Below are 27,783 nucleotides of genomic sequence, written 5' to 3'. Positions count from 1 at the left end.
CTGAAGTGCAAGGCATGTGTTAGCGAGTGAAAGAAGAGCAGAAGAGCATCAGTAATGAAGTCAGACGGAGAAGTCAGAGAGAAGTGATTCCTTTTTTTAAAAGCCATTCCCGTGGGTGTATTCGCTGCTATTGAGAGGAGCTTAGATGCAAATGATTGACAATTTTCTCCTTAAAATGGCCTTAATAATTGGCCAGTGCCTTATCGATGGAGTTGTTTGGATCTGTGCAAGAGGCTGTCTGCTGCTTGCCTAGCGAGGACAGTTGAAGAGATAAAAAGGAAACCTGCTATGAGAGAGTAAATCTCATAGAGGATTAAGATCAGATCTCTTGGCAGCAGCGGGGCGGCGGCAGCATGTCAGATTCTCCGGTGAAGCATCTGTAATGTCTGCAAACCCAAGACGTTTATCGAGGATTGTGGCGGCGAAGGTGAAAAAGACTAATACAGGGAAAGAGAGTTGACCCTAATCTCAGGCTCACTTTGTGCCTCACTGGGATATTGCGGCTATCTCATGGGTTTTTCTACCCCAAACCTGTTCCCTGGCTTCCATTTACTCCCTACCAGCCTGAAAATGTTAAAAGTTCAACCCCTCTCTAACAAAGCCTCTGTTGACCCTTGACATACTGTATGTCGCTTCCAAGCCAACAACTAATTCTCTGCCCCGAAGTAAAGATGACCTCTGTGTCCTCTCACCTCCCTGCAGCCCTGCCCACCAGTTCCCAGAAGTTGGCCTCCGACAAATCCCCAGCATCCCACCCTCTCACCCCCCAGGGCTGCACTTCCTCTGCTACCCCACCACTGCCAAAGATCATACAGCCCAAGAAGTTATTTAACAAAAAACACTTGGAATCAAAAGCCCTCCGGCCTTCTTTGGGGGAAAAAAAGAAATCGTAAGCTGTCCTCTGGGATTCAATCTAACCTCCAGTCTAGCAGCATCCTGTGGATACTGCACACCCAACGGTTTTGGATGGCACTTGATTTCCTGTGCCTTCCCTTTGGCCAATTTGCAAGCTCCCATTCAGGCTCCTATCTGCCAAGTGACAGATGATCAATGATCATGCTGGCTCACTTGCTTTGCTAGAGTCCTGCCAAGCGGGGTGAGATGTACACATGCACACGAACACACAAGCAGCACACAGATAGAGAGACACACACATTGCTGAACGATCTATATATACACACACACACACACACACACACACACACACACACACACACACACACACACACACACACACACACACAGACAGCACATCCATATCGCTTACCCTTATAAAAGATTGTGAAGAGACCACATAGGTGTCAGACACAACAAAGTGTAAATGATGTGCTGGTTAAACACAAATCTGATTTAAGGCCTTTAACCACAAATTGCATCATTACTTTCGTGCCCTTTCCTCTTTTCATTATATCTTTTTCATTAAATCTCCCCCCTGTGGTGCAGTGAGTCACTGCTATAATCACGGCATTTTTCATGCACCACTGTTTTGGTGACCAGCGCCTCAGAGAGCTGTCGACAGCAACAGGTGGCACGGAGCTGAGGAAGGTCAGGACACCCAGTCATCTTTCTGTCTGGTACACTGAGCAAGCACAGATGGCCTCTCCTTCTCATTTTACCAGCAAGCTGCATAATCGAGCTCTGATTTAACAGAACGCTGATCTCAGCGGTGGTGCCCATCTCTAGCTTGCCCTGGGAAATTTTAAAGAAAGAAAGAATGACAGTTTTAACAGCGACGAGGTGACTTACCGAGGATGGTGAGTGTGAGCAGAAGGTTCGTACACAGCTTGGAGCAGATTTTGGCACATTTGGACTGAGGCCTGGCCTCAATGGGCTCCAGGTGACTCTCGTGCATCCTCACCTCCACTTGTTTAGGCATACTGTTGGCACTGTGACAGACAAAAAGGAAACAAATTACTAAATGCACAACTTTCTTCAACACACACTTGTCCATACAGCGTTATCATTCAGTTTACAGTTTACATCACATGGTCACGTTCAGTCATGTGTTGTCACGGTGAGAATAAGTGAAGCATTATGCAAAGAAGAACACCATAAAACAGAAATCAGTTATTACTCTGCATGTGTATAATACCTTTAAAAACCATAAATGGAAAGAAATATCAATCTGTCAGTCCAACACTGTTCATGGTTACAACAACAGACAGAGGACGACAACAAACTGCTGCTGTCCGAGTCTACTGAGTATTATTATGAACTGCTAGGATTTTATGGGATTTTAGAAGAATTTACAAGCATATCAACATTATGTAATGTTACTGATTGTAATATCTTTCTGGACTATTTTACCATCCATAAAGTAATATAATTAAATATATAATAATTTTTTATTATAGTTTTAGACTCACCAAAATTTAGCACACATCGAGCATTATGTAATGTTTTTAATTAATTACAACGCGAGGCGCAGACAAACACTGACAAAATTCCCTGGTGGATGCCTTTGGGTATTAATTTAAGATGGCAATGAAAAAGAGAAACAGATGGAGAGTAAGAAAAAAACGAAAATGCCAACTTCACAGAACAAGCACTCCACAAATTACAGAGAGGAGGAGCAGACACATTGCCTGTGAAACACTCTCCTATGCATCCTCTGCCTCAGATATGATGGTGAAAGAGTTCATTTAGAATCACACAAAACCTCAAATTCAATTGTAGGAGAGAAAGGAAGAGAAGAGGCGTTACAGCTTTCGAGTCATTGTCTCCTTGAGAAGTTGCTGGAACAATTTATCAAATTGCGGGACTTGCTTTGACATATATTTTGTGTATAAGAAAATAGAAACGTCTCTGTGTTGCTATTCATCTTCAATAACCCCACAAAGAAAAAAAGTTCCGCTGGGGTGGATTACAAAGAGAAGCAAAGAAGAAATAAAGTGAGTCTGACCTTTCACCTCACCCCTGGGGTTCATGGCCTTAAACTCAAAAAGAGAAGCCACAATGGTGAAGTTAATTATCATTGTTTGCGCACCCTCCCCCTATAGTCCACTAGGAAGTCAGAACACTTCATAGATATTAATCAAGTCGCCTGTCAGGGTTTTTCTTTTTTTCTTCACTGAAACTTGATCAAAGAAAAGACAAATCAATGGACTTCAGTGGGAGAACTTCCTTTCGACCGAAGGTTCTTTATTGTGTTATTGTTGCCATGTAAGTAGTCACTAATAATTCCACATGAGCACGCAGACACACGGAATCACACACTTAAAGACGCACCTCCCCCGGCTTTGTGTATCGCTGCGTTGTGAGCTTGGCTATAGAAGACCACCTGGTCGGCTTCCAGGCGCACAGATGGATGTGTCCCATCTTATCTTATTCATTTCAAAGTGAGGTGGGAAAAACAGAGGATAGATGCAAACAGCAGGGAAACAGTCGCCGCCATCACACTCTACCTCTGTGCTATTCATACTTCTGACGTGTGTGGGGGGGAACAGAAAAAGCTGGATGAATTAGTTAAACCCCCAGAAATAAAACGATGAAATATTATGCATTCAAGTGAGATCTCATTCCACGAGAGTGATGATGACTGCCGTTAATTGAATTTTCCCCCCTTTTCTCTCCCTTTTTCATTATTTTTAGCTCGAAGACAGAGAGAGGAAGCAGATGTTGGACGTCACAGAGGTCGGATATTATTCTGTCATGATCCTCTCATTAGAGCTTCTCCCACCAAGTCAGAGACAGATGAGAGTGGGCCTGTGCAACCCAATGATCGATGAATATGAGAATATACAGCAGGATAATAAACTCTGATAATAAACAGAGAGGTGCTATTTACAGTAGAGGAAAAGGTTTGTTTATTTTATCTTATGATTATAGAAGATGGAAAATTCCCCTTGCGGATTTTTTTTAATTTAAACTTTCATTAACATGGCATGAGATTAGAATTAATTATCTCGGCTCTAAAGAATCATTCTGGGCAATTGAATCTTTTTCTGCCTCCACTTAAATGGATTTGAGCTGCTTCTGTTGGAAACTGAATACAAAAGCCTTCACTGCGACGCTGAAAGTCTCCCATGAAGTGACTATAATTGATTTTGACGAAATTGACCAGCAAACTTCATGATTCAAAAGTCATCACACACACACCCACACAGTTTCTTCTCCTCCGTCTCTAATTGGATCATTTAAGAAATTGGTTAATCTCGGCCGAGGGCTTAATCAGATTAATTTCATTACAGGACCGTGAAAGCCATAAGGAATTAATGAAGATCTTAATAAAACAACTCCTGATATCGAGCTATGTGACACACAAGCTCAACTAAAAGACGCTAAAATGATCCAAAACTACAACTTGTACTCTAAATAAGTTCCCTCGTTTTCTGCTGATGCGTAACAACTTTTAACTTTGACATAAAAAAAGAATGCATGAGTGTTCTACAGTGAATGAAGTAAGTTATACCTAGAAGTGTGAAGGGAATGCATAGTACTTACTTCATTTCTGGTGGAGTTGAGGTAAGTGCTACATACATTAACTATAGGATCAAAACTCCAGGCTTTGGTTTTTAAGAGGGAATCAGCACAAGAAATTGTCAGTGGGATCACAACTGCTCCATCCCCCCCAAAAAAAGAGAAGTGCTGCCAGATGTCAGAGGATAAGGTCCCTGGTAGAGCCGGCGGCAGGAAGCACCAGAGCTCTGCTGACAGCTAGAGGCTCTCAGCTGTCCAAGCAGCTCGTCCCAAACGCATCCAGAGAGGAGCGAGTCAACACAGCCCAGACGACGCACCCATTCACAGCCGCAGCAACCTGAATTGCCCCATCCTGATGTCTGCAACACCCCCCACCCCCATTAGCCCCCACCCCCCTGACTCCATCACCAGCATCATCGGCCACAGCCAGCTAAGCCACACACCAAGACACACAGCATGCACACACACATCAAACAAACCTAGTAAATATAAATACCTACAAAAGAAAAAGTGGAGGGGAGGAGTCAATATTCGGAGCTTAACAGTCAAATCCATCAGAGATCCTCCATTCCCTGGACCCTGTAATCCCCCCAGAGAGCACAGTCGCAGACTCATCCCAGCCACAAGGGATGGCGAGGGCAAGGCCGGGTTGCTGGGATGAGCATGATGATGCCTGCTAATGGCACAGTGCTATGCTTTGTAAGTAGCCCTTTCGCTGAGAAGGAAATAAACGACAAAGGAATGACGGATGGGAAGATTTAATATCCATAATGTTGTGGTTTTGGGGCTTTGGGGTCAATTCTGATGGACAGCAGGGAGAGGTTAATGTTTACGGCTGCCTGTTGTTAAGCTGCAACACAATATTATACCACAGCAGGTGCTCTCTGCAGGATGCCACACAAGACCAATCATCAATATCCTTTGATTCAAAAGCACAGTAGATATCGGGTTTATATAGAACCAGTGGCCTCATGGATCATTTGTTATCATGGGAAGACGGACACAAAAAGGATGTCTTTTGACGATACTGTCAAAAAAGGTTCTCACATTCAAGTCACATGGTCTCCAACATATAGATTTACATATCCCCGCTACTCAATACGACCCCAGAGCTCTGAAGTCCGAAGCACAAATGGCCAACGTGATTCATGTGAGGATGGTGTCACACTGATTTCTCTGTAGTCTCCCAGCAGCATGGGACTTCACATCGTATTGAGCAGTATCACATTATTCTAATTAGGGAAATGTGTTGGAAAGCTATTTCCTCGTCAGACAAATGACCGGCTGCACAACAAAAGCCGGAGGAATGCCATCTCTGTCGGCTAAGGTTGTGTCATGAGAAATCACTCATCCTAAATCCCTTGACATGTCATACTCATTCAAAGGGCTCTCTCGGGGAAAGGGGAGCATTTTTCTGGGATGAGAGCGAGGGACCAAGACAGAGAAGAAGGGGTTACAGGGGAGGGGGGGTTTTGAGAGGGACACTAGGGGGAGAAGGGGTACTGGGGTCACACCAGCACCTCTCAGCCAAAAGAGGGGCCTGTGAGGGGAAGGCCGAGGCAGCCATCCCTGCTCTTGGCTGGTACCATGTGAAGCTCTCTGCTTCCTCTCTCTTCCTTCTGAGGGGCTTTGTTTCACACGCAAACAGTGGCAGTGGCCCCAACTCGCCCGGCCAAGCGCTGCATCCAAACTGGCAGGGGTGAGAAAGGAAGGGAGGGGGGCTTGAATGGGAGGAGGAGGGGGGGGGGGGGGGGGGGGTATTTGGGTATAGCGTGGGGAGGGAGGTCAGTGGGCATGTCCAGAATGCCAGTTCTTTTGGGGCACTGATGTCATGCCTGTGCCCACCGTGGGAGAGCAGCGGAGGGACCAAGGCGCCCCTTTCTCCCCCCCCCCCCCCTACCCTCCACAGTCTCTCTTTCCAGGATGAATGAATCTTTCAGAAGCGGCACCCATTGTGTCCCATAATCGACAGCGATTATCCCGATTTTATGCTGCCTTCCCAGTGCGAGGAGGTTCCCCGAGTGCTGGCATTGAGGGCCAGCGCGATGCAGCAAGGACCACGAGGGGTTGTCCTAGCAACACTCTGTGGCTTAGTTCGAGGAGGATGAAGGGGGGAAAGAGGAAGCTAATGCCACACACACACATCCCGCACACACACCACAATAAGATGGGATGCAGCTTGATAGATTAGCAGCTAATATCGTTACATCACCAATGTGAATTTCATACAGACAAAAAAGTTGTGCAGCATTGAAACGCTTCTTTAGCATCTACATAATTAATGACAATCAATGCCACTCTACCAACCACAACGTGAGCTTATATAATAATTAACACGTTTGCGTTGGAGACCACTGGTGTGATTATACTTGTCTAATTCAATATATGTTGATCCTTGCGATCGCACACGGGGGGGAAATGTAAATGAGGACACCAGTTTCCCACTGGTCTCTCAAGGGGCCCGATGCCCGTTCTCATGACTGGCGCATCACAATATACTGTGAGGTAAAGACAACTGGAGCCGGGCCAGACTCCGGATATATCTGGCCCCCGTGGGCCTCACAGCCACTTGCCATGCAGTGGGAAGAAACGGGCTCACACATCGTGGCTGCCTAGGAGCTGTGAAAAAGCACCGCCCCATCCACCCCTCTCTCTCTCTCTCTCTCTCTCTCTCTCTCTCTCTCTCTCTCTCTCTCTCTCTCTCTCTACTTCCCCCAAATGAAGCTCTTAGCAAACACTTCAGGTTGTGCCATGCATAGGAAGTGGGAGATAAATTCCAGCATCAGAAGAAAGGGACGCATTGTCACTCTACGCCTCTCACTTATGTATCCCTAGATGGTCGTTGGGATGAATGCATTCAGTGATAGATGAGAGAGATGTGTGGACTATCATGCAAATCTGGTCAACTCCATCAGCCATGTAAACCTTCTGTTCTTCAATGGAGGAAGACCCTCTAAGAAACAGTATCTCTTATACGTGGAGGGACCAGTGCAAAACAGACTTTCCCATCAGGTGGAAGTTGCCTCAAACCTCAACCCCGACTACCGGGAATGAATCAACACTGCGACGGCCCCTCATTCCCAAGGTTTCTCCAACAAGCGCCCCCAAATTAAATTAATCTACCAAGGTCTCAGGGGGTTAATGGAGATATTATTGCTCAATGATTGGAAAATATGTTTCATTATCAGCCTCTGCTCTGCACATGAATCATTTTAATATGTCTGCATTTGTCCATTCATCTCAGGCATGCAGGTCAATCTACTCCAGAGCCCACAGCACACTCGGTTCCTATCAGCTACAACAGAGAGAATATCTGTAACAGGAGCGTAGCCTTTTTTTTCCTGCATTTGTTTCTTGTAAGAGAGTGACCCAACACAAACGTAGGTGAGTCACTCAGCGGTGCAACTTGATTCCAAGTGAACTCTGCCGTGAGAATACAGTTGGATCAACGACTGGGGCGGAGCCAAATAACCTGCACAATGAATGATGCTGATTTCCGCTGATATTCTCCAAAGTCAATTTCACATTCCCACTCACTATTCCTACACATTTACAGTCTAATGTCACAACATTACTGCTGCATAGATCAGATTGTTGCCATAGTGGAGCAAAAACAAATCAGACATCAAGTCATTAGAGCGTGTAATCAGTAATATATTGTTGAAGCTTTATTAATTTGTGCTAATAGAAAACACTTTTGCAGTATAATTATGTTTGCAGAATGAAGCCATTTACAGCCATCAACAATTACAACAAGAATCAATTAGGAGGAAAGAAATGCTTTAACTCTTAACAGTTCAAAAGCCTCAAAGACAGTGTCATGAAAAAGCATAGATAAAGATGCTTTTCATAGTTTTACTTTTATTTTCTTTATTTAAACTTTAGAGGAAGATGTAAATACTTCATTCTGACATTTTATTACCTGCTGTTGATCTGATTCTTTCTTGCAGTTATTGTCCAGGGCTATTTTGGAAGTAATTGGGCAGGTTGGTCTTCAATGTGTGATCCTTGTAAACTGATATACTGGAGCCTTGAGCTCAGGTCAACCTGTCTCTCTGAAGAGTCCTGAAGGAGCCGCAGTTACTAGTTTAGCAGGAGACCCTGAAAGTTGTCACATTATTATCATATAGCAATATAAACTGTTTACACTGAGAGGAATTCATTCTCATTTTATTGTCTTTTGTCTCTTTATCTTTTCCTATAAGAGCAGCCAAGGTTTTTTTCATGTAAATATTTGCATGTAATATTATCTGCAAAATGTCCAAACTAAAAAATAGTTCTCTCTTCCACTTCATCTCTTTTAGGGGCAAGTTAACAAATTCTTCTTTGTTTTTTTAACTCCTGTGAACATGGATCATCTGCAGTGTTGCAATATCACATGTTATAAGGGTTTGGTCACTACTTTAAAGTCAAAACTGTTCCAACATATACACATAAACTCAAAGGTCTCTTGGGAAACTCTATGAATCATCAGAACAAGGCTGAACAACAACATTGTCTCTGACCCCAACAATGTCCTGAACACTGAAAACAAACCAGAGATATATTGAGTTTAGGCTCAGACACTCTTTTGTGCATTAATCAATCCTCAAATTAAATAAGGTGTTTAAGCCCAGATCAAATATTCATTGAAGCCTCATAGATATTTTTTTTGTGATTATAGTTTTTTAAATGTTAAATGTTTGCATCTTTGTCTTTTGTCCAAATGTAATGGGGTGTTGCATTTGGAGCCTCCCTCTGTATCTGCATGATCAACCTCCTTTTCAGTTCGTGCCAATTTGCAAAAAGAAACCTTTATGTAACAGCTGTAACACTGTCCCTGCGCTTTCACCACATTTCCAATTTTTACCATTCTGTTTTACAATCAGGCTGCAGCGGCATCCCGACAACGCATGATTGAACCAGAGGTGGCCGTCCCTCAGCATCCTCTAAGGTTTCCCTTTGTTTGCCACGTCGCTTTGTGTCAATAATGAGACGGTCATTAGAGGGAGCCTCTGGGAATCCTGAGGCTAGTGTTGTAGTCTGCATTGGTCTCTCAGATGTGACCAGTCCCACTGTAATTATGTGCTAACTGCCCATTGTGCCTGCGAGCGGTTGTCATAGGACTGAATATGGTGATTCCCATCCGCCTGGATAATGTCTGCAGAGTTTGATAGCATCTAATCAAACTTGAGCTTGACACTCAGATATAATCATATGCATTTTTGCCACCTTCCCCTTTGGCTCTCCTGATTTCTCTATTTGCATTCAAAGTGCTCCCGAACTCAGAGACACTCCTATTCCACGATTTATCTTTTGTAACTCTGTTTTCTACATGATGTTCTGAGAGCGATGCTATTTTTTCAATTGAGTCCTTTCAAAGGATTTTGCTACTCCCCTCTCCCCAGCCCCCATCTTTTGCCTAAAGCTGCTCAGATGAAAGGTCAGCGGTGGAAGAAAGATCATCCATAGTCAAGTGAGATTTTCCTGCCGCACCTCCCCTCAGCCTCCTCCATCACATGAGGTGTTCCACACCTCCAGCTCATTCCTAATCGCTCTCTACCTATAGTCGCTCCTGGTTCACGTCGGCCGCATATGAAGCGATGCGACACTGTTATCATTAGCAAAGGCGCATCTGTTTGACAGAGCTGGCGATATATAGCAGCACGCAGCTTTTTGATGGCTTCGGCCCAATCCCCACAGGACCTCATTAAATCAGCCTATAAGGCAGGACCACCCCCACCCCCTACTACAACCACCGCGATGGCATACCCGTTACATTGCTGAGAAAGGGATGACAGAGGCAGAGAGATGTATAGTCGATGGAGGGAAAGGGTGGGAGGGATGAAACGGATAGATATGTAACAATGTATGGGGGAAGGGTGGAGGGAAAAGGGGGGAGGGTGGAAAAAGGGAAGGTGTGGCTGATGAAGGTATAAGCATGGAGACAAAGGAATGAAATGGCAAACACACGAGAAAATCAGGGTTGGAGCGAAGGTCCGATGAAAGAAATCAATTGGAAATCAAAGTGGTGAGTGAGACGGTCTCTATAGTGATAGGACGAGCTCCCGTGTTTCCAGGTTATCTGTGGATACATGAGGAGCCGACATCTGTGTTGGGCAGCTGGCCCTGGGAAAATGGGATTACTGCACAAACCACGTTTCATACATCGCTAGACTCACCTGCCACACTCTCAAATTTAAATGTGTGTAGACGAAACGTGCAAATACTCTCACTGTGCACCCCCCCCCCTCTGGCTAACATTAGTGCGAGCACAACAAATGTTGCAGGCACGCGCGCAAAATATTGCACTGTCGTCTGCGGCCATAAATCTCTGCTGGTCCAGTCCCGTGGTATCTGCGGGGAGGTGAGGGCGGGGTTACAGTCCCACTCAGGATTTGCCAATAAGACGACTAAGGAGGATGGATGTTCTCTCACTAATTAAACCCTGGGGGTCTGTAGGGACTGAGCACAGCCCGCAACAGTGTCCGTGCCCCGCTCTCCTCACACCACCCTGCAGTGTAGACAGGAAGGGCATTCCTGAACACACATGCATATACACACACACATGCACGCACACACACACATACACACACAAAGCTCATTTAACAGCCAGTGTGTCATCTCATATGGTTAAGAAAATAAAAGAGTTTAAAATGTAGTAATTACCTTAAGATAAGATCTGTTATTAATTCCACTGTGGGGAAATTGGCCAGTTAATTAGATAATTTCTATAAAGGTGTGAAAGTGTGAATTTGAATATCATGACAATTTATGTGCTAAGGCATATTTACTAAAAGTATATTAGCTGTATATTTAAGTTATCACACCCTTGTGCCACAAAATATACTGAATACTTTCTCTAACATCATTTCTGAGATATTCACTACAACCAATTTTATAGTGTAGTGCTTGAACTCCAGTGCTTCTTGGATATGTGCCATATGGTATTTACTGGTTGGATGTCATGCTATGCTCATTACTGTAGACAGAAGCTGAAACATATGCAGACATGGCCTGAGGTGATGATGAACACACATTTTGTGTAAGGTAAGATCATTAAACAGCTGAAAACTCCTCATCTGTGCATCTGCACTGAAGAAAACACAGCGCGTCAAGGATCTGACCAGAACCCAACAAGAGGCGGATCAGGAAAGCGGGGAAGTGTGACAGAGCTGTCAGTGTCTCACTCTCTCTTCCTCATTACAAATTCTCTCTCTCTCTCTCACTGTCTCTCCCTCAGCTTCTCCCTGTTTCTCCCTCTCAGTCACACACACACACTTGTCTGATGGACAACACAATTTCAGTAGAGGCAGATATTTCGAACTGGGTCTTCGTCTTGTTTCGTCTTGTTTCTACGCACCAAAGCACACAGGGCACCAACAAAACCCTTGGACCTGTATGAAAACCTGGTGGGGTCTGGGTCCAGCAAACAGAGACAGGCAAACAGAATTAATATCAACAAATTCATTGATGCCTGACGCGAATATACAGAAAAATGTTGTAAGAAATATTTCTGATTTGTGTTGAAACAGTAACTTTTGTTTATTTAGAATCAAAACTCCAGTCTGTTCTGTAACATGAAGGATGTGAAGCTTCTCCTCTCTTTACATCTGCTTTCCTTTCAGGACCATCTCACTGCCTCTGTTCTTTCAGAACCACGTCTATTCTGTGTTTTCCTCGGAATTCTTAAAATCCTGTGAAAATGGGAGCTAACTGTTTCCTATTACTGACTGCTGTTACATGTGAAAAGCCACTGGGGGGGCCCCTGCGGCTCCTCAGCTCGTTGTTTTTCTTCCTGTGTCATTATTCGCGGCATACTTTGTCAAGCTATGTAAATATTTCTTCAGTCACATGCAGCACTGGAATGCCGTTGAGAGCAAACACGCTCGCCTAATTCTGACAGCCTGCCTATACTTCTTGTCGGAAGATCTGGGCAGGAGTATTTCTGACACATTTCCACTGCTTGATCCCCGACGCAGCCAAATCCCCAGAGCTCACTGATCTTGGGCCGCTCAGAGGAGGGTAAACCCCCCTATAGTGGAGATTGAAGGCGTAAAACACAAATTCCCTCCGAAATCCTTGTCCATTGTAATCCTCCTATTATAAGAGGAACCAGGATTCCCAGTGAAGACAGGATCCTGCTGCAGGAGCAGGAGACTGTACAGTGAGAAATAAATGAATATATAAATCTAAATTAATTTAAGTTGACAGCAAACGTCAACAATAATCTATTTAATTCACACATGAGGCAAATTCAAAGTCTTCGCTCAATGCAAAGACACAACATAATATTATGTGGTAAAAACGTTCCTGTTTACTGGATGATGGATAGATAGATAGATAGATAGATAGATAGATAGATAGATAGATAGATAGATAGATAGATAGATAGATAGATAGATAGATAGATAGATAGATTGATGGACAGGCGAACGGAAAGATAAATAGAAAGATATGACGATTGTATAATCGATGGATGATAGATAGATAGATAGATAGATAGATAGATAGATAGATAGATAGATAGATAGATAGATAAATAGATAAATAGATAGATATAACGATTGTATAATCGAGGGATGATAGATAGATGGATAGATAGAGCTCCTAATTAACCAGTGCATAATGTGGGGAGCCAAAACCCTCAAACAAAACCCTCTCTGTGTTAATCAGCCATTGAGGCGAGCCGCTCTTGGAACACGCCACCCCGACCAGAATAATGGGCCACTTTACAGGCCTCCAAGTTAGTTCACAGAACCTCGAGCTGGGAAACCGCTCGCACAGGGTTCATGGGGAGGAGGGGCAATTTAATTGTTTCCTCCGTTTTTGTTTTTGTAACACCCCCCCCCCTGCCATCCCCTCCACACATACACACACACACACACGCCCCCCTCCTCTTTTAGGTCTGAAAAGGGGGCTAACAAACAGGCAATGAAGGGGATTGTTGTGTGTTCCACTGGACGCAGGGTCCATCAGCTGGGCTCCTCGTTGGGACGGGATAGGCCGAGCAGTGGGGAGCAGCACACAAGCAGGAGGGGGATTGGTCGGGCGTGTGTGTGTGTGTGTGTGTGTGTGTGTGTGTGTGTGTGTGGGGGGGGGGGGGGGGGGGGGGGGAGGAAGGGGGTGAGGGGCCACTGGCAGTTTTGGGGGAGAGAAGGGGAGGGGGGGTGAGAGGTCCTGAGGGAATCAGGAGGGGGGAGAGAAAAAGAGAGTGAAAGCGAGAGAGACCCAATAAAAAGGGGGGTTCCGGAAGAAGTGGGAGGTGGACGTGGGTGCTGATGTTACTCCTCCGAGTGTGGGCATTGTGTTTTCTTCTTTTTTCACCCAAGTTCTCATGCATGTCCTGTGTTTGGCTCCAGAAAACGTCCCCGAAAAGTGATGCAGCTCTCTGAGATTAAGCGGACAAGTGGCAGCTCCGCTCGGTGCTCCCACAGCTCGGGGCTATTTACATACTCAAGAGGAACATTAATGCCGACCGATGCCCCCGGAGCCGAACAAAGAGGCACACAAACCTGCCTCAGGGGCCCATTACGCACTTAATTGAGGATTTGTGGAATAGTAGAAAAAAAAAGGGGCAAAGGAAGAGGAAGGTGGGGGAGACGGGGGAGAGGTAGTGAGTGAAGATGGTGATGAGAATAGTTTATTTGAATTTTAACTTAAGGGTTTTCATGCGTGTATGGTTCCCAGTCACCTTCACATTCAGCGGATACAGCAGGAGGATCATATGTGAAAGTAATATCCAGCTACATCTTTGTCACCATATGGAACCTCGAGGCATTATCCAATCCTCCTTTTTCCTATTCATCCTCTTTATTCCCCTTTTGCTGATCCCCCCCCCCCCCCCCCATTATCCTCATTATGAAACTGTCATAAAAGCTTTGCTCTAGAAAAGGAAAAGGATGCGAGGAGACAAACATCCACAGCAACTCAATCTTTCAATCAATTTCTCCACATGTCAAGGAACAAAAACAGTCGTCCTTAATTTATTCTTAAGCATATTCTGGTGATATGATCCAGTCAAAGATCTAGAATATTTTTCTAGAATTTAAATGAAAGTAAAAAGGTTAGAGATTTATTGATTTATATTGAAATGTCAGACTGAGGATCGGGACAAATCCCAGTGGGCCCCCACATGGGTGGGTGGGGTTGACTGTCAAGTGGGCCGTCATACTGGTGGGCTGGTGGTCCATCCTGTCATTCAGGCGCTGTGCTCGCTTGCCAGTCACGTGTCGTCCAATCGCAGAAGTCTGATTTTCTTTCCCAGTTCAACCCTGGATATTATTTTTTGTGTGTCTTGAGCCATAATGTTTACAGAGCATTATGGCCAAAGTACCCCCCCCCCCCACACACACACACACACACACACACACACCTTATAACACGGTGCGAATCCGTCAGACTGAATCTGCAGATGAAGTCGTCTATTTGTTTTGAACGACTCACTCAATGTGCTTTAATTATGATTCTTTTGTTGCCGCACAGTGGGCTGATTGTTCTCACTGGCATGGTCTTTGGTGCCAAGAGAAAGGGGAAAAAAACAACAACACAAAAACGATGACCCCCCCCCCCCCCCCCCCCCCCCCCCCCCCCCCGGTCCGACCCCTGCTTCCCGTTCACTCTCGGAGCAATTCCGTGACTCCCCCTGCTGACCTGAATTCCGACGTAGCGGGTGCCAATGGGATGTGGGTGTTTTGGGGTTTTCGGAGGACAGTGGCAGTGGTGGAGCGGTGGGTGGGATGAGGCCATCACTGTACCAGTAAACACTGACTCAGTCCCCTCTGGGGCCCCCCAGCCAGTATGAGAATATTAATGTCCAACGCTAACGCTGAGAAGCGACTGAATCTGAGTCATAGTGAAAATACATTTCTCAGAAATGTGTAAAAAAAATGATCAGAGGAGTTCACACTGTTTTTCAGGATGTGTTTGCCTCACACTCGTCTCTTAGCTTTGAAAATCAATGTAAATTACTTTAACATGTGGACCTGACAGGCTGTTCGTTACACAGTTACCATGACCTCTGACCTGTGTCTACCGGGTGGGAACCAACACGAAATTCCCACATGTTGTTTGCACTGGCAACACAGACATTTGTTAGTTCAACTTTATACATGATTAACTACCAGAACATTGAAATCATTTCAGATTCATACATCTGAATTAGAATAAATTTAAATCATTTTGGTTGCGATTGAAAATTGTACGTTTATTCTTTAATTGAATAGTTGCTTTCATTCTACTGCAATTATTCAATGTTTTTTCTGTATTACAATATGTATATAACACAACTTTTCATGCTGCAGCTGATCTATGTTTTTATGATTTGTGGATTATTGTCCATTTCTGTTCTGACCTATGAGCTCATCAGACTCTTTAGCAAAGTCAACTCAACTAAATGTACGACTGTGTTCTCTGTGTTTTCATCCCACGACAGATGTCATGACATGACAGCACGTGGAATAATCCTCAGAACACATATAGAAAATGGATTGCAAATAAGATGTTATTAAAAAGCAAACCAGATTAATAGCTGAAAAGAGTCCATTCAATGATAAACACACGTGCTTCCACTTTGGGAGGTTCTGCTCCTTCCCTTCCAGATTGTCTGGGCAGTTTAATGATTGCTGCTGTCTCATAGCAAAATCTGAAGAAATGCCTCGACCACGGCCAGCAGAGATCTATCGCTCTGCCGCCCAGCAGCAGACTCACTGCTGAATGCCTGTGTTTCTGTTCCTGTGCAGTCATACAGAAGTGAAGGGAGCCAGGCTCTTTGTTTGGTCAACCCATGGGAAAGGCCTCACTCTGTTCAGCTCTCTGAGAACTGGTACACTGATTCTATAGGCAGGACTACAGGAGCAAAAAAACTAAACAAAAACGAGCATGAATCCCTCATAGTGGGAAGATTCACACCGGGATCACAGTGATGAAGAGGAGACGGATAACGATCCAAGGTCCGGCGAGCAAAGAGAGCGGGTAAATCAGGTGCAGAATTGAAGGAGGAGATATTAAAGTAATTGGGGAGGACTGAGGAAGTGAAAGGAACAGCTAAGGGAAGAAAAAGAGGAGTATTGAGAGAGTGAGAAAAGAAGAGACAGAGACGGACGAGCATGAGGGTGGTAAAGAGTGAAAAGAGGAACTGGATGGCACTTTGGCAGCTTCAGCGTGTTCCCAGGAGGATTACTCAAGCACTGGATGCCACAGACTGCCAGCAAGGCATAGAGGAGTTCCATGAATGGACGCACAAGGACACCCACACACACTCGGGGACGCACTAACATATTGCTAGACGCCTCCCCTGTCACCTGTTTCCTGTCTTCCATCTTTTACCCAGCTCCTGCCCTTTGAATTCCACCACTTTTGCCAGCGTCTTCTCCGCCTCCTTTTTTTTTTCTCACCCTCTATCTACATCACTCTCTCGGCAGTGACACGAGAGGTTTGACTTGGCCAGCGCTTGGACAGGTGACATGTGCTGCACCCCCGGGCTGCGTGTGCGGCCCCTTCTTCACTCCCTCGTGCACTGGCAGAGCTCACGGAGACACATCAAGGAGCGGAGACGCTGCCCCAGCCTCTACCCTCTTCACCCACACACTCCCTCACTCCATCCTTTGGCCATTTATCTCCTTCGAACAACAGAGAGAGGTCTATCTTTTACTGTCTGTCCTCCTCGTCTTCTTCACTTTCCGTCACTCCCACATCTTGGTGTTACTCCCCCGCTTTCTCCAACACTTCTGGCAGTGTAAAATCTCAGTTTATCTGGCAGAAGACGAAGTGTTTCCACATTGTTCAAGGGTTTCATTGTTTTTCCGGGGTGCTAAACAGCACTGAATAACATTATGGAGCAGTGCACGAAACCAGAACACAAAGAGGGAAATAGACGAGGCCCTATCTGCAGCCTCTCAGGTCTTATATTAAAAACATAACGATGTCTTGCTATAAAAAATAAAACCATAAAGCCACATTCTCTCCATTACATGTGAAAATCCTAGAGTATTCAATTAATCTTCCAGCTTACTCTGCAGCAGTGTAAATGCAATTTTCTTTTAATCATCATTCCTGCTCGCTGGTGATGGCTCATTTGCCATCTGGTCTCCCATTACCACTCATCACGTGAGTATCCCACACAAATCCATCCAGAGCGTTCGTCTTCTAATAATAATAATAACTCTCAAGCACAACACACCACTCAAACCAGTCCATAAAAACCAGTCGAGATCGATTGGTAGAAATGTAATTTTCACAGTCAATGGAGAAGCTGTCAGTTGATCAACATATTGATTTTTTTTGGGCCAGTGTGCTGTTACTTCCTTTTCCTCTCTTTATTATCTACACAACTACCCTCCCCCTATGTGTGTGTGTATGTGTGTGTGTGTATGTGCGTTGGTATGTGTGCAGAACAAAGACATGCTCACACAACACACATCCATGTAAACATCTCCTCTGCCCTGAGTACCCTGAGCAACTACCCTAATTAAAGGAGCGTCTGCACAGATGGTTAACATAACACGTTCTGAGAAATATGATTTTGACAAATTTCACTTCCACTTGGAGAAAGGCGACGCTGCAGGCTCTAGTCTGGGCATGTGACAGCCTGTAAGTGCGTGTGCGTGTGCGTGTGCATGTGCGTGTGTGTGTGTGTTTGTGCATGAAAGGTTGGTCCTTTCTTATTTCAAATGTAATTACCTGACAGTTACAGTCACATCTCAACGTGGTTTGCCATCACAATCCATGTTTACTGTCACAAACATATTCAAATAGGGATATCACAAAATTAATTTAAACTTAATTTTCATCCATCAGTGAGTTTCCTTAATAAGGTGTTCATATATTAAAGCTCACATCGTCTATAAAGAAAAAGTATCATTACATATATCTTGACTTAAATTCCTCCAATTGATTCAACAGCCTGAATTAATCAAGAAGCTGTTTGAACTGTGAACGTCACAAAATGTTAAGAGGAACATTAGAAAGAAGAAGGCACATGACAAAACATCCAGGGAAAAGAATTTGTTTTCTATTATTTCCTGACAAGCGCAGGTAAAAAGGATTAATGTAGCACGCCCAGATAAAAGTCGCTGCATGAATTCCCCTTCACTAATGATGCTCTCCTCTGTGAACAAATGCAAATTATGTGCATAATGTGGCCAAACACTCCCATTGATGTCAAATCTCATGTGTGTGAATTGGCTGTGACGGCAGCATGTACTATCCTTATTTAAGATTTTTAAAAAGACGAGGGTTTTTCTTTCAAATGACTCATCCTGCCTTTCAGCGTATGTGCGCTCTCATTCATGTAAAGGCAGCAAATGCCACAGTACAGTAGCAGAGCAGCCTGTGGGAAAAGGACAAAACGCATTAGATGCATGGACACTTTCCTTTACAGACTCTCGCGGCAATTACGCTGAAGGCCAAGGCCTCTTCACATCACATCCCTTCAACACAGTACACATGGTACAGCCAGTTCCCTCCACCATGGACCACCTACATGGGAGGCAACATGTCCAGTGAAAAAAAAAAAAAACCCTCACATCTTCTCCTTATCTGTTCCCTGCAGGAACCTCAACCTGCAACCAATCATCGATACACAGTTGACGAAGGCGTCTGCACACACACCCTGTTCACGTTTTTCATGTGACAAGCCAAGAGTAATGCTGAGGGCGATCAACTGATGGTGCCAAGACAGTCGGTTTCCATGGCGACGCTCTGATGGTGCTATCGGGAAACTGTGTGCGTGTGTGTGCATGCGTTTTATGAAGGAGGGAAGGAGCTGCAATGATTGGCTCAAGAGGTGGGTGGTGGTGGTAGCAAGAATTTCTGTTTTCCCATGTTTTGACCATTATCTGGGAAAAATTTACGCGCCCCCTTGATGTGGAGCTTTTTCTGGGAAAATCAAAAACACATGGACACACATGGAATTCCGTGGAAGACCCCCACTAAATAAAGCCTCAAAGGAGGGAAGATAATAAAAAGATAAAGCATCACGTCTGTCAGAGACGAACAGTCTGACAAAATAATGCCAATCTTGTTTTAGTGATCTGTACAAGAGCAGCAAAGCAAACTCGTGCAAAACAACTTGTTGGCCAAATTGGTCCATAAAAGTTGCAATGATTCTAACAGAAAAGCTGCTGCAGGATAATTCAGTCCAAAGCTTTCTTCTTCTCTGTGAAACACAAATGTTGTGCGCTTGGCTGAGGCGCACAAGGTTTGGCTGAAGCGCAATTTAAACAATTAAAAAACGCACAAGAAAGAGAATTAAGAAAGTGTTGCCCCGAGACATAACTGCACATTTGCTTGTTGGTCGGGGTGTAGTGGACAGAGGGAAAAAAGGTTATGCATAATATACATATAAATTGAATCTGAAGAAACCTGAAGAAAGGTGTGAGTAACTGCAGCTCTTTTGTTCAGCCCTGTAATGTAATGTTGACGCTCTGCGCTCCTGGACTTTTCCACCGCATCCTCTCACTTTAAGCCTTTATATCATGATCTATATGATAAAGTGTAGAATATGAAAACAAATCTGAAATTCACTGATGTGCAAAAAGCCCTCAGTGGATAATTTGAGGAAGATCTGCTGCTCAACTGGAAATCTGAAATGTTTTTTTTACGCGCAAACAACCTCTCGATGAAATCAGTGTTTTTTAATTGACCTGTAACTGATCGATAAAAACAAAATTAGGCTTTGATGAAGACGCACCACGCGTCATCCTCTCCACCGCTCGGCGTCTCTCATCTCCTGCTTGCAGACTGAAATAATAAGAAAAATAAAAAATAAAAAACTGCCTCTTACCTTTGTTGCAAACTGCGGTGATAAAAAGTTTTTGGTCTTGTCCCCTCGCAGGGTCTTGTCGCATCCGCTTCGGAGACGTGGGGCCACGGGGCGCGCGGTGGTCCAGGACAGGAGCGGATTCACACACCGACACGGAGGGATTTTCTCTGTAAAATCCTAGGAGCACAGCAGCTCAACGATCCCACTGAATGAGCTGAGCCTCACCTCGCACCACGGCGTTTTACTCCCCCACCCACCTCCTCCTCCGCCCGTCCCCCCCCCCCCCCTCTTCATGGGAATGCCAGCTCCCGTTGGTTGAGGATGCAGCCTATACGGTACCCATCCTCTCTCACCCTCTCTCTCTCTCACGCTCACCGATTCACACACAAAGTGGATGCAAAAAAAACCTGTTTGTGAGGAAGAGAAGTGCCAAAACCCCAGAACCTCTCCTGAAAGTACAAAACATCCTTTACCCTTAGATCGTGTGTTAACATGCAGAGGACGAGCTGCTCTCATCATCCTCATGGGACAACTGTTTTTTATTACCTTTATTTCATGGCTCTGTTTAAACATTAGAATATCTATGATCAAAGAACTAATGCATGTCATTTTAGCCTTTGTTAATCCATGTTAAACGGAATAAACGTTAACTGGGATATATGGTAAATGTAAGTAGGAGAGGGGCTTGAGGAAAGTTTTGAGACTTCAGGACTGTGAAGGTGCAGATTTGACCCAAAGTGACAGAATGTGGCAAATATTGTGCGTCTCTAGTTCGTGGAGTCAAGGATGAGGTGGAACAAAAAGAAGATAGCTGTGCAAAATGGGAAAAAAAGGCTATTCATCTGTGATTCATCGTGGCTGCATTTAACAATTGTTTCCTGCTTTGTAATTGTTCTCGCAATTCACAAATTAATGAAATTGTCTACAAATGTCGGGTGATTTAGAAAAATGTACATTGCAATTCACCCATCGTAACGTGTTCCTGTTTTCATATCTTTACCAACCCTAAAAATCGTTCAGTTTCTCTTTCTCTCATTCATCTATCACTGGAGGAGGTGGACCTGGAACATGTTGTATCCTGAACAATGACTGAAAGGAAATCAATTCAATCAATGTAATGTGTGGTTAAATCTTTGTTGAGCGACATATTGGACATTTATGATGTTAATGAGTTGGTGAGAGACCTTTTAAAACAATGTGATAATAATAAAGTTCAGAGTTGCTGCACATCGTTATCACAAACACAATTTAAATACAAAACAAGGAAATATGGAATGATAACACAACTGGGAAGTGATTTCCTATTTCTACCCAATGTGCTATTTGTTGGGGAAGAAATATTTGAACAGGTTGATGGTTCTTGTTTGTGAGGCAGCCATGGACGCTGGGTAATTTGTTCAAATGGCTAAAACATAGGTTTACCCGTCAAGTACTCAAGTGGCCGTTCAAAGTTGAGCGTTGTCTGGATGGACCACAGGCATAATGGAGATGCTAGTATGCTACATCGAAAGTGCTTGGACTGGCACTTCTGAAACCATTTCCCTTCGTACTCTTCCAATATTGAATAAACAGGTGTTCAACTCTGACAGAAAGTTTGTTACCCCTATTGGAGCTTTTACTGCCCCTCACTATGACCACAGGCTTTTTACTATCCTTTGAGCGTGTCTTTAAACGGTTAGATGCCACTTTGCACGATCCAGTTTGCTTTCCAGAATTTACTGGCTTGTATAATCATGTTTTCTATTCATTAATTTGACACGATAGACCCTTTTTGCATCCTGCTTCTTACAAAAAGAACACGTTGAGTGTCCGTCAACCTTTAAAAATCCAATAATACAACATGGCTCGTTAAAAAAAAAGCTGTTCTGAGACCTTCCCAAGATGGTGATACAGCAGCACTCGCGGTCATCCAATCTAACTAAAGTGCAAGCGCTGCTCATCAGACTACTCATGAGAGGAGGTAGAACTGAATTGTTTGAGCAATTACGTTTGGGTCAGAGCTCTGTATGTGTTCAGAGCATATTAGGCAGCAAATGAGAGCAAAGGGAGCAATATAAGAGAAAATTCCCCAAACTGCTCCAAGAAAAAGAGCCGGAGCCGAACACTGACGATCCGCGAGTGTGTGCGAATGGTGGAGCGACTACTCAGATATGTTGATTTTCCACCTCTGCACCAGACGTGATATGTAATTCTTGCATAACTGGATCAGAGCCAACTGTTTAAACACTTTGATCTGCCTGCAGGCCATTATGCATCAGTGTTTGTGTTTGGTTTTAACCTCGCAACCTTTAACAGTTAAAATAAGAATAATATATATACGCAGCTGCTGTAGCACATATGAAAGCAATATGACATAATTCAGTGCAATTCAATAAATGCATTTATGTTACAGTCTCAGTCGTAGGTTTTGTGAAACATGTAAGTGACAACCAACAGAAAATGCTTCGAGCTGTTGGAGAATGAGGAGGTTCGGGCAGGATGATATAGAAGCTGGGCTGAGAATGAGAGAAGTTGTGCTTTTTGTTGACTGCCTGAAATAACTTGCAACTGAAGGATATCGTTAAACTTGAAGTTTAACGATAATGTTGACATTTTTCAAACTGAGAATGATTTGTACCACTAACATATGATTTTATTTTGGGACCTGTAGATGTTTAGTCCAGTAAAAACATGTCACAGGAAATGATATTCCCTTTGAAACGTGTTAATTTATGCTTCGTTATAATTGTGACTGACTCGTCCCTCCACCACCAGGCTACACACCTGTCTTCCATCAGGCCGCTCATCAACTCCAGTATAAAACCCCGGCTCTTCAACCACTCCTTGCCAGATTGTTGTACGACCCACTGCGGTCGTAGCGGCGCCGTTTTGTTGTGGTTTAATTCTTAGTGTTTGTTTTCAATCCTTTTGCCTCTGTTTGCTCATTGACATATTGATCACCTGCCCACGCCACGACTCGCGGCCATCTTGTCCACTTCCTCACTCCATCCTGCCTCAACGCTTCAAAATCACCCCTCCCTTCCATATTCATAACATTTATAAAAATCTCATAGGTTGCCTGTGCAAGTCGGACCTAGGTGGCCTCTAGGGACCATCTCAATCATAGGAAGTAAAGGAAGACGTTAGGTGGAAGAAGGAAGAAGTCTTGTGTGTGAGACCAAAGCTCCAACGTGAGTTAAGCTATCCACTGCCTATTTAGGCCGAGTTCCTATACACATCACTGCTGATTGCGTAACACCTCTGACCCATGAAATGAGAGAAAACCGTTGAACCTGCACAGGTTTGTTTTGTTTCTGATGCGTCTTTGTTACTGTCACAAGTTGCTACAAGTTTGCAGTAGTGTAATATTTCTGTCTTGCCCGGTGTCCCGTCTGCATGTTGCCGCAAGTAAACCCCTGCCTGAAATTTCAGGTATTTGCCAGCCGTTAGACACAGACAATATATGACCCCGAGTTTCTCCGACACGTGGATGTGCTCAGTGAAGGAGAGTCAGTATAAAACCAGGATTCTCTTCTTTATGCTAAGCAGAGGGGTGGTCGGTTGGGTGCTCAATCATCCTACTCAATGTCAACTGATTAGAAAAAGAAATGAATGCAATATATAGCAGATATAGATATTAGTCTGTGTGATTTGACTCCATGGTGCTAATCTCTGTGACTCCGGTGGGTTGTCTTCCATTGTGAAATCTTTGTCCAACTAGGAAGCACGTGGGTCCGTTAGCTTCATTCCATCAGACCTTTGATGCAGAGGTTTCTAGTCTTTTATCTCAACCTTTCGCTGGCTGTGTCGTCCCAGTGACACCAAAAAGATTACAGATAAAAACGGGGCAGCAAATGTCCCAAATCAGTTGGTCTCCAGTGTATTCAGTGCAACTCTGGGGATTTAAACACACATCGGGCCCATGTGCACTTTGGTCTTTCTCTTCACGCATTGATCGTATTGTAACTGTGCCATGACAAGCGCAAAGCGATCGGTAGACTTAGACATTTGAATTTCCGATGTGGGAAAATCACTTTTAATTTCGTCTGGATTTAGTTTTTAGAACTCTACGTTTTAAGTATTATGCACCATTATAGGCTGTTTAGGGAAGAAACCATGATATACAGTTACCATTTACACCTGCACAAATACGATGGGCCTTTAAGGGCTTGGCCATCCTGGTGGTGATGGCTTCTGAGGAGCAATCAGCAAAACCAGAAAAGTGTTACGAGAATAATCAAGGGTAATCAAAGTGGCAAGTCTTCACAAACACCCCTTGGGAGCGGAGGTAAATGCAAGTATTGAACTGTGTGCTAAACCTTGTATATTTGAAAGATTGGTTTCGATGATGGTAAATGCTACGTTTACAAGACCAGCGAAACCGAAAGAATGTTACTGACTGGCCAAACAAAGGAACTACACCTGCGAACACATGCTCATACTTTGTATTTCCTGCTGTCTCGTTCATTCATCCTCTCTCTATCGTACTATCTTTATATTCACATTCTCCGGGTCCCTATCGCTCTCTTACACACACGTTCTCTTTCTCAGTTCAGTAGCTGCCATCGGATTTCACGCAGGCTTTCTGCAGCTGCTGTCAGAGTCAAACAATCACATCTATAAATCATACTGCCACCTTTTGGCTGTGCAATCCAGTCGCCTGCCTGCATATGGATGAAAACACAGCTGGGGCTTTGCATCAATACAGCAAAATTGCTTTGTGTGTTGAAACATGAGTGTCTTGTATATTTATTCATGGCTGTGTAGCGGTGTATAAATGACTTTCTTCCATTTTATATGGTCATATATGGTTGGTAATGACTGCATAATACGCCGCTCTGTTAAGGCTCAGGCTGTATATATTACTTGGCTGGAAGAAGAGTGGTTGTGGGTTTAGAACAATGAGTTGCTCAAGGCACAATTCGTAAAAAATGAGGATGCAGGGGATAAAATTATAGGGTTGTTAACACATTTCCGCTAAAAGAACAAGGCTAATGACACTTTATAATACCAACAAGCTAACACCAAGGCCGTGTCCCAAGTAGTCGTCCAAAAATGACCATGAAAAAAACGTTTAAATCCAGCGGAACATGTGATTGAATCGCTGTGACAATATTTAACATTTTTCATGTAAACATAAATGCAGATCTTTTCTTCATATCGAATCTATAAAATAAATATTTTCCCATCAGTATATATCGGCAACTATAAAGTGAAAGTGTCTATAAAGACAAAGTGTCTGTGAAAGGCTCATATAAACCAACCAACTGATAAACCAGTGAAGTTCCGGAAAAATCGACTGTCCCATCTTCAGTTGAATCAGGACTTCACATTAGCAGTCCCACATCGGTACATCACACCAACATACCCACAGTGGAGCTGTGTGCGGATTCTTGGTGCCAAGATATTTTAGTTCAAAGGGCTTTTCTCCTCAGTCCGAGGACAAAGCACAGAGGGTCCGTCAGCCTGACTGGGAAGCTGGACGGAAACCTAAACATTTGGTTTAAGTCCGGTGTTAAGTATCTTACCCCTCCGCCTCTCCAGCATTAGCTGCAGAGTTCTCATGGAAGCATTTTCTCATCATTACCCAGGTACTTTGCTCAGGATTACAATTCCCAGGCCAGTCAGCTTTGGGTTAAGAGCTGCCCATGTTTCTATTGATGATGCCCTGTGAGCGCACCAGGGCCTGTGAACAGGACAGTCTCCCAGCCCAAGTGGACAGGACTCTCCTCTGGGAAACATGGGACCATACTGAGCTGTTGTTCAGCCTCAGTAAATTGGGGGGGAAGGAAAGACAGAAAGTCTTTGAGAGGTGTTGTTTCTGTGGAGTGTGGAAAAAAGCAACGAGGCGGATGCATTGAAATCGTGATCTGACACGATTTACACCAATTTTTATTGGTGGCTGGATATTTTTTTTTATAAATAACAGGAAGACCAACAAAAGAACGACTACTTTTTGAAACAGCCCTTACGATGTGCTGTTGAAGGTCATTTGGAATTAGACTTAGAATACTTCTAATTATTATAACAATTAAAAACTTAAATATGCCTCAGAAGTAATACAAAATTAATTCAAGATGGTAAGACGAAATAAAGCTTTTCGAAAGCCGATCATAAAATGTGGTTTTAACGACATTGCCTTACTCTTCAGATTTATGGCTTTGACAGAAGAGATCGTAATCTGGGCGATATCGAGGCATGTTTGAGTACAGAGGGTTTCAGAAAAACCACGCCATATTCCAGTCAGGCTTTAATGATTAAACATTGTCAATGAATTGGAATATTTATAATAAATAATAAGGCCAAGTTATATTTTATGTGATTCCTTTTGAGGCACGTCTGCTCTACAGTCATAGACCAGCCGTTGAGTTCTGAATTTGAAGTGAGACGCTGTGTTACATAACCTGGGTTTACTCTGGGTATCAACTGATATTGACAGAGGTCCTTTGTGAGACGTTCACTGAAAGCTTTGGTTTGAATTTGAGCAACATTTGAAAATGTGTAGAACCTTATATGCTCTACAGCATTTAGAAAGTGCTATATACATAAAGTTTATTATTGTAGTAGCTCTAGAGAGGAAAATGGTCGTATTTGTATGGCTGCAATGAACAAAACTCAGAGACTCCAAAAGCGAAATATCTTGTGACAAAACACGACAGAATATGGGAAAGATCAGAAAATACATCTAAAGACACAGGCTGCAGAATCCTGACACGAAGACTGTGGCACTGGATTGCTAATAACACTAATGTTTAGGGCTTTATTTTGGTGCTCATGCTCCTATAAAACAGTTTTGATCAGGCACTGCACCACAGATTACATCCTTGCATCTCTCCTCCTTACACACTTTATTTCATGCTTTCTCTCCCCGATCTACACTGACTCCAAATACGCCCAAATCGACCCATCAGAGGAAATAAACGCATACATGGTTCCATGTCAAGGGGGATGCACCATTTGCCTGCAAGCATATGAAAGGAGCTCGTATATCAGTCACAAATTAAAATTTAAAGGTCTTCATTATCCGACTCGCAGCTTTACTGCAGATTTACTTGTACTCTGGAGATCACATCCTGGTTTCTCTGACTGCAGCCTAAATCAAGACTTTAATGTCCAGGCTTTATCAGTCAGGACCCTTCAGTTCTGGATCTTACTGCCTGAGGCTTGAAGACTCAGATAATTTCATTAAATCACTGCCCCCCCCATTTGTTTCATTTCTAGAATCAGATTCGGGTTTTAGTGCCAAGCAGGAATTTGCTGTGGTGTATTTGTGCAAGTATAAATATGAAAAATATGAAACAAATATACAAAAATATACAAAATACTATAAGTACCAGTGGAGGGATTGTGCAATATGTACAGTCATTCCGTTATTTACCATTGGAAGTTAAAGTGTCACAGTCACAGGCAGGGACATCACAGCTCTCATATGTCTCAGATGTTTTATCGCATTGCAATTTATTTTATTTAGTTTTAAGAGAATCGCTTGATTTCACCACTCTCATTATTGCATTTTGAAGAAATTGGTTATTTTATCATTGATTTACTACTCGATTCAAAGCCCCTTGTAAACTGAATTCATATCTAGAATCCCAAAAATGAAATGAAAAGAACAACCAAAGCTGAGCTTCTCTATTGAAGCT

The 27,783-nt window shown here is 43.6% G+C and overlaps 1 protein-coding gene across 5 annotated transcripts in view; it reads right to left on the bottom strand.

Annotated features, from left to right (window-relative positions):
- Positions 1-20,395, bottom strand: part of slc1a2b (solute carrier family 1 member 2b) — a 30,778-nt gene extending 10,383 nt beyond the window's left edge. For 2 of the 5 annotated variants that reach the window (XM_034588806.1, XM_034588811.1), the window contains exons 1-2: positions 4,444-4,754; positions 1,747-1,886 (exon numbers count right to left, since the gene is read on the bottom strand). In XM_034588806.1, the coding sequence (XP_034444697.1) occupies positions 1,747-1,886; positions 4,444-4,481 (178 nt within the window). In that variant the 5' untranslated portion in view covers positions 4,482-4,754. Of the gene's footprint in view, positions 1-1,746; positions 1,887-4,443; positions 4,755-20,182 lie in introns of those variants that run through there. The other 3 variants (XM_034588808.1, XM_034588810.1, XM_034588809.1) reach the window with 3 other exon arrangements.
- Positions 20,396-27,783: the final 7,388 nt, after the last annotated feature.

The sequence above is a fragment of the Hippoglossus hippoglossus genome, chromosome 6 (genome assembly GCF_009819705.1).
Source record: "Hippoglossus hippoglossus isolate fHipHip1 chromosome 6, fHipHip1.pri, whole genome shotgun sequence".
In the NCBI taxonomy this organism is placed as follows: Eukaryota; Metazoa; Chordata; class Actinopteri; order Pleuronectiformes; family Pleuronectidae; genus Hippoglossus; species Hippoglossus hippoglossus.
This window is presented reverse-complemented; position numbering and strand designations above follow the sequence as displayed.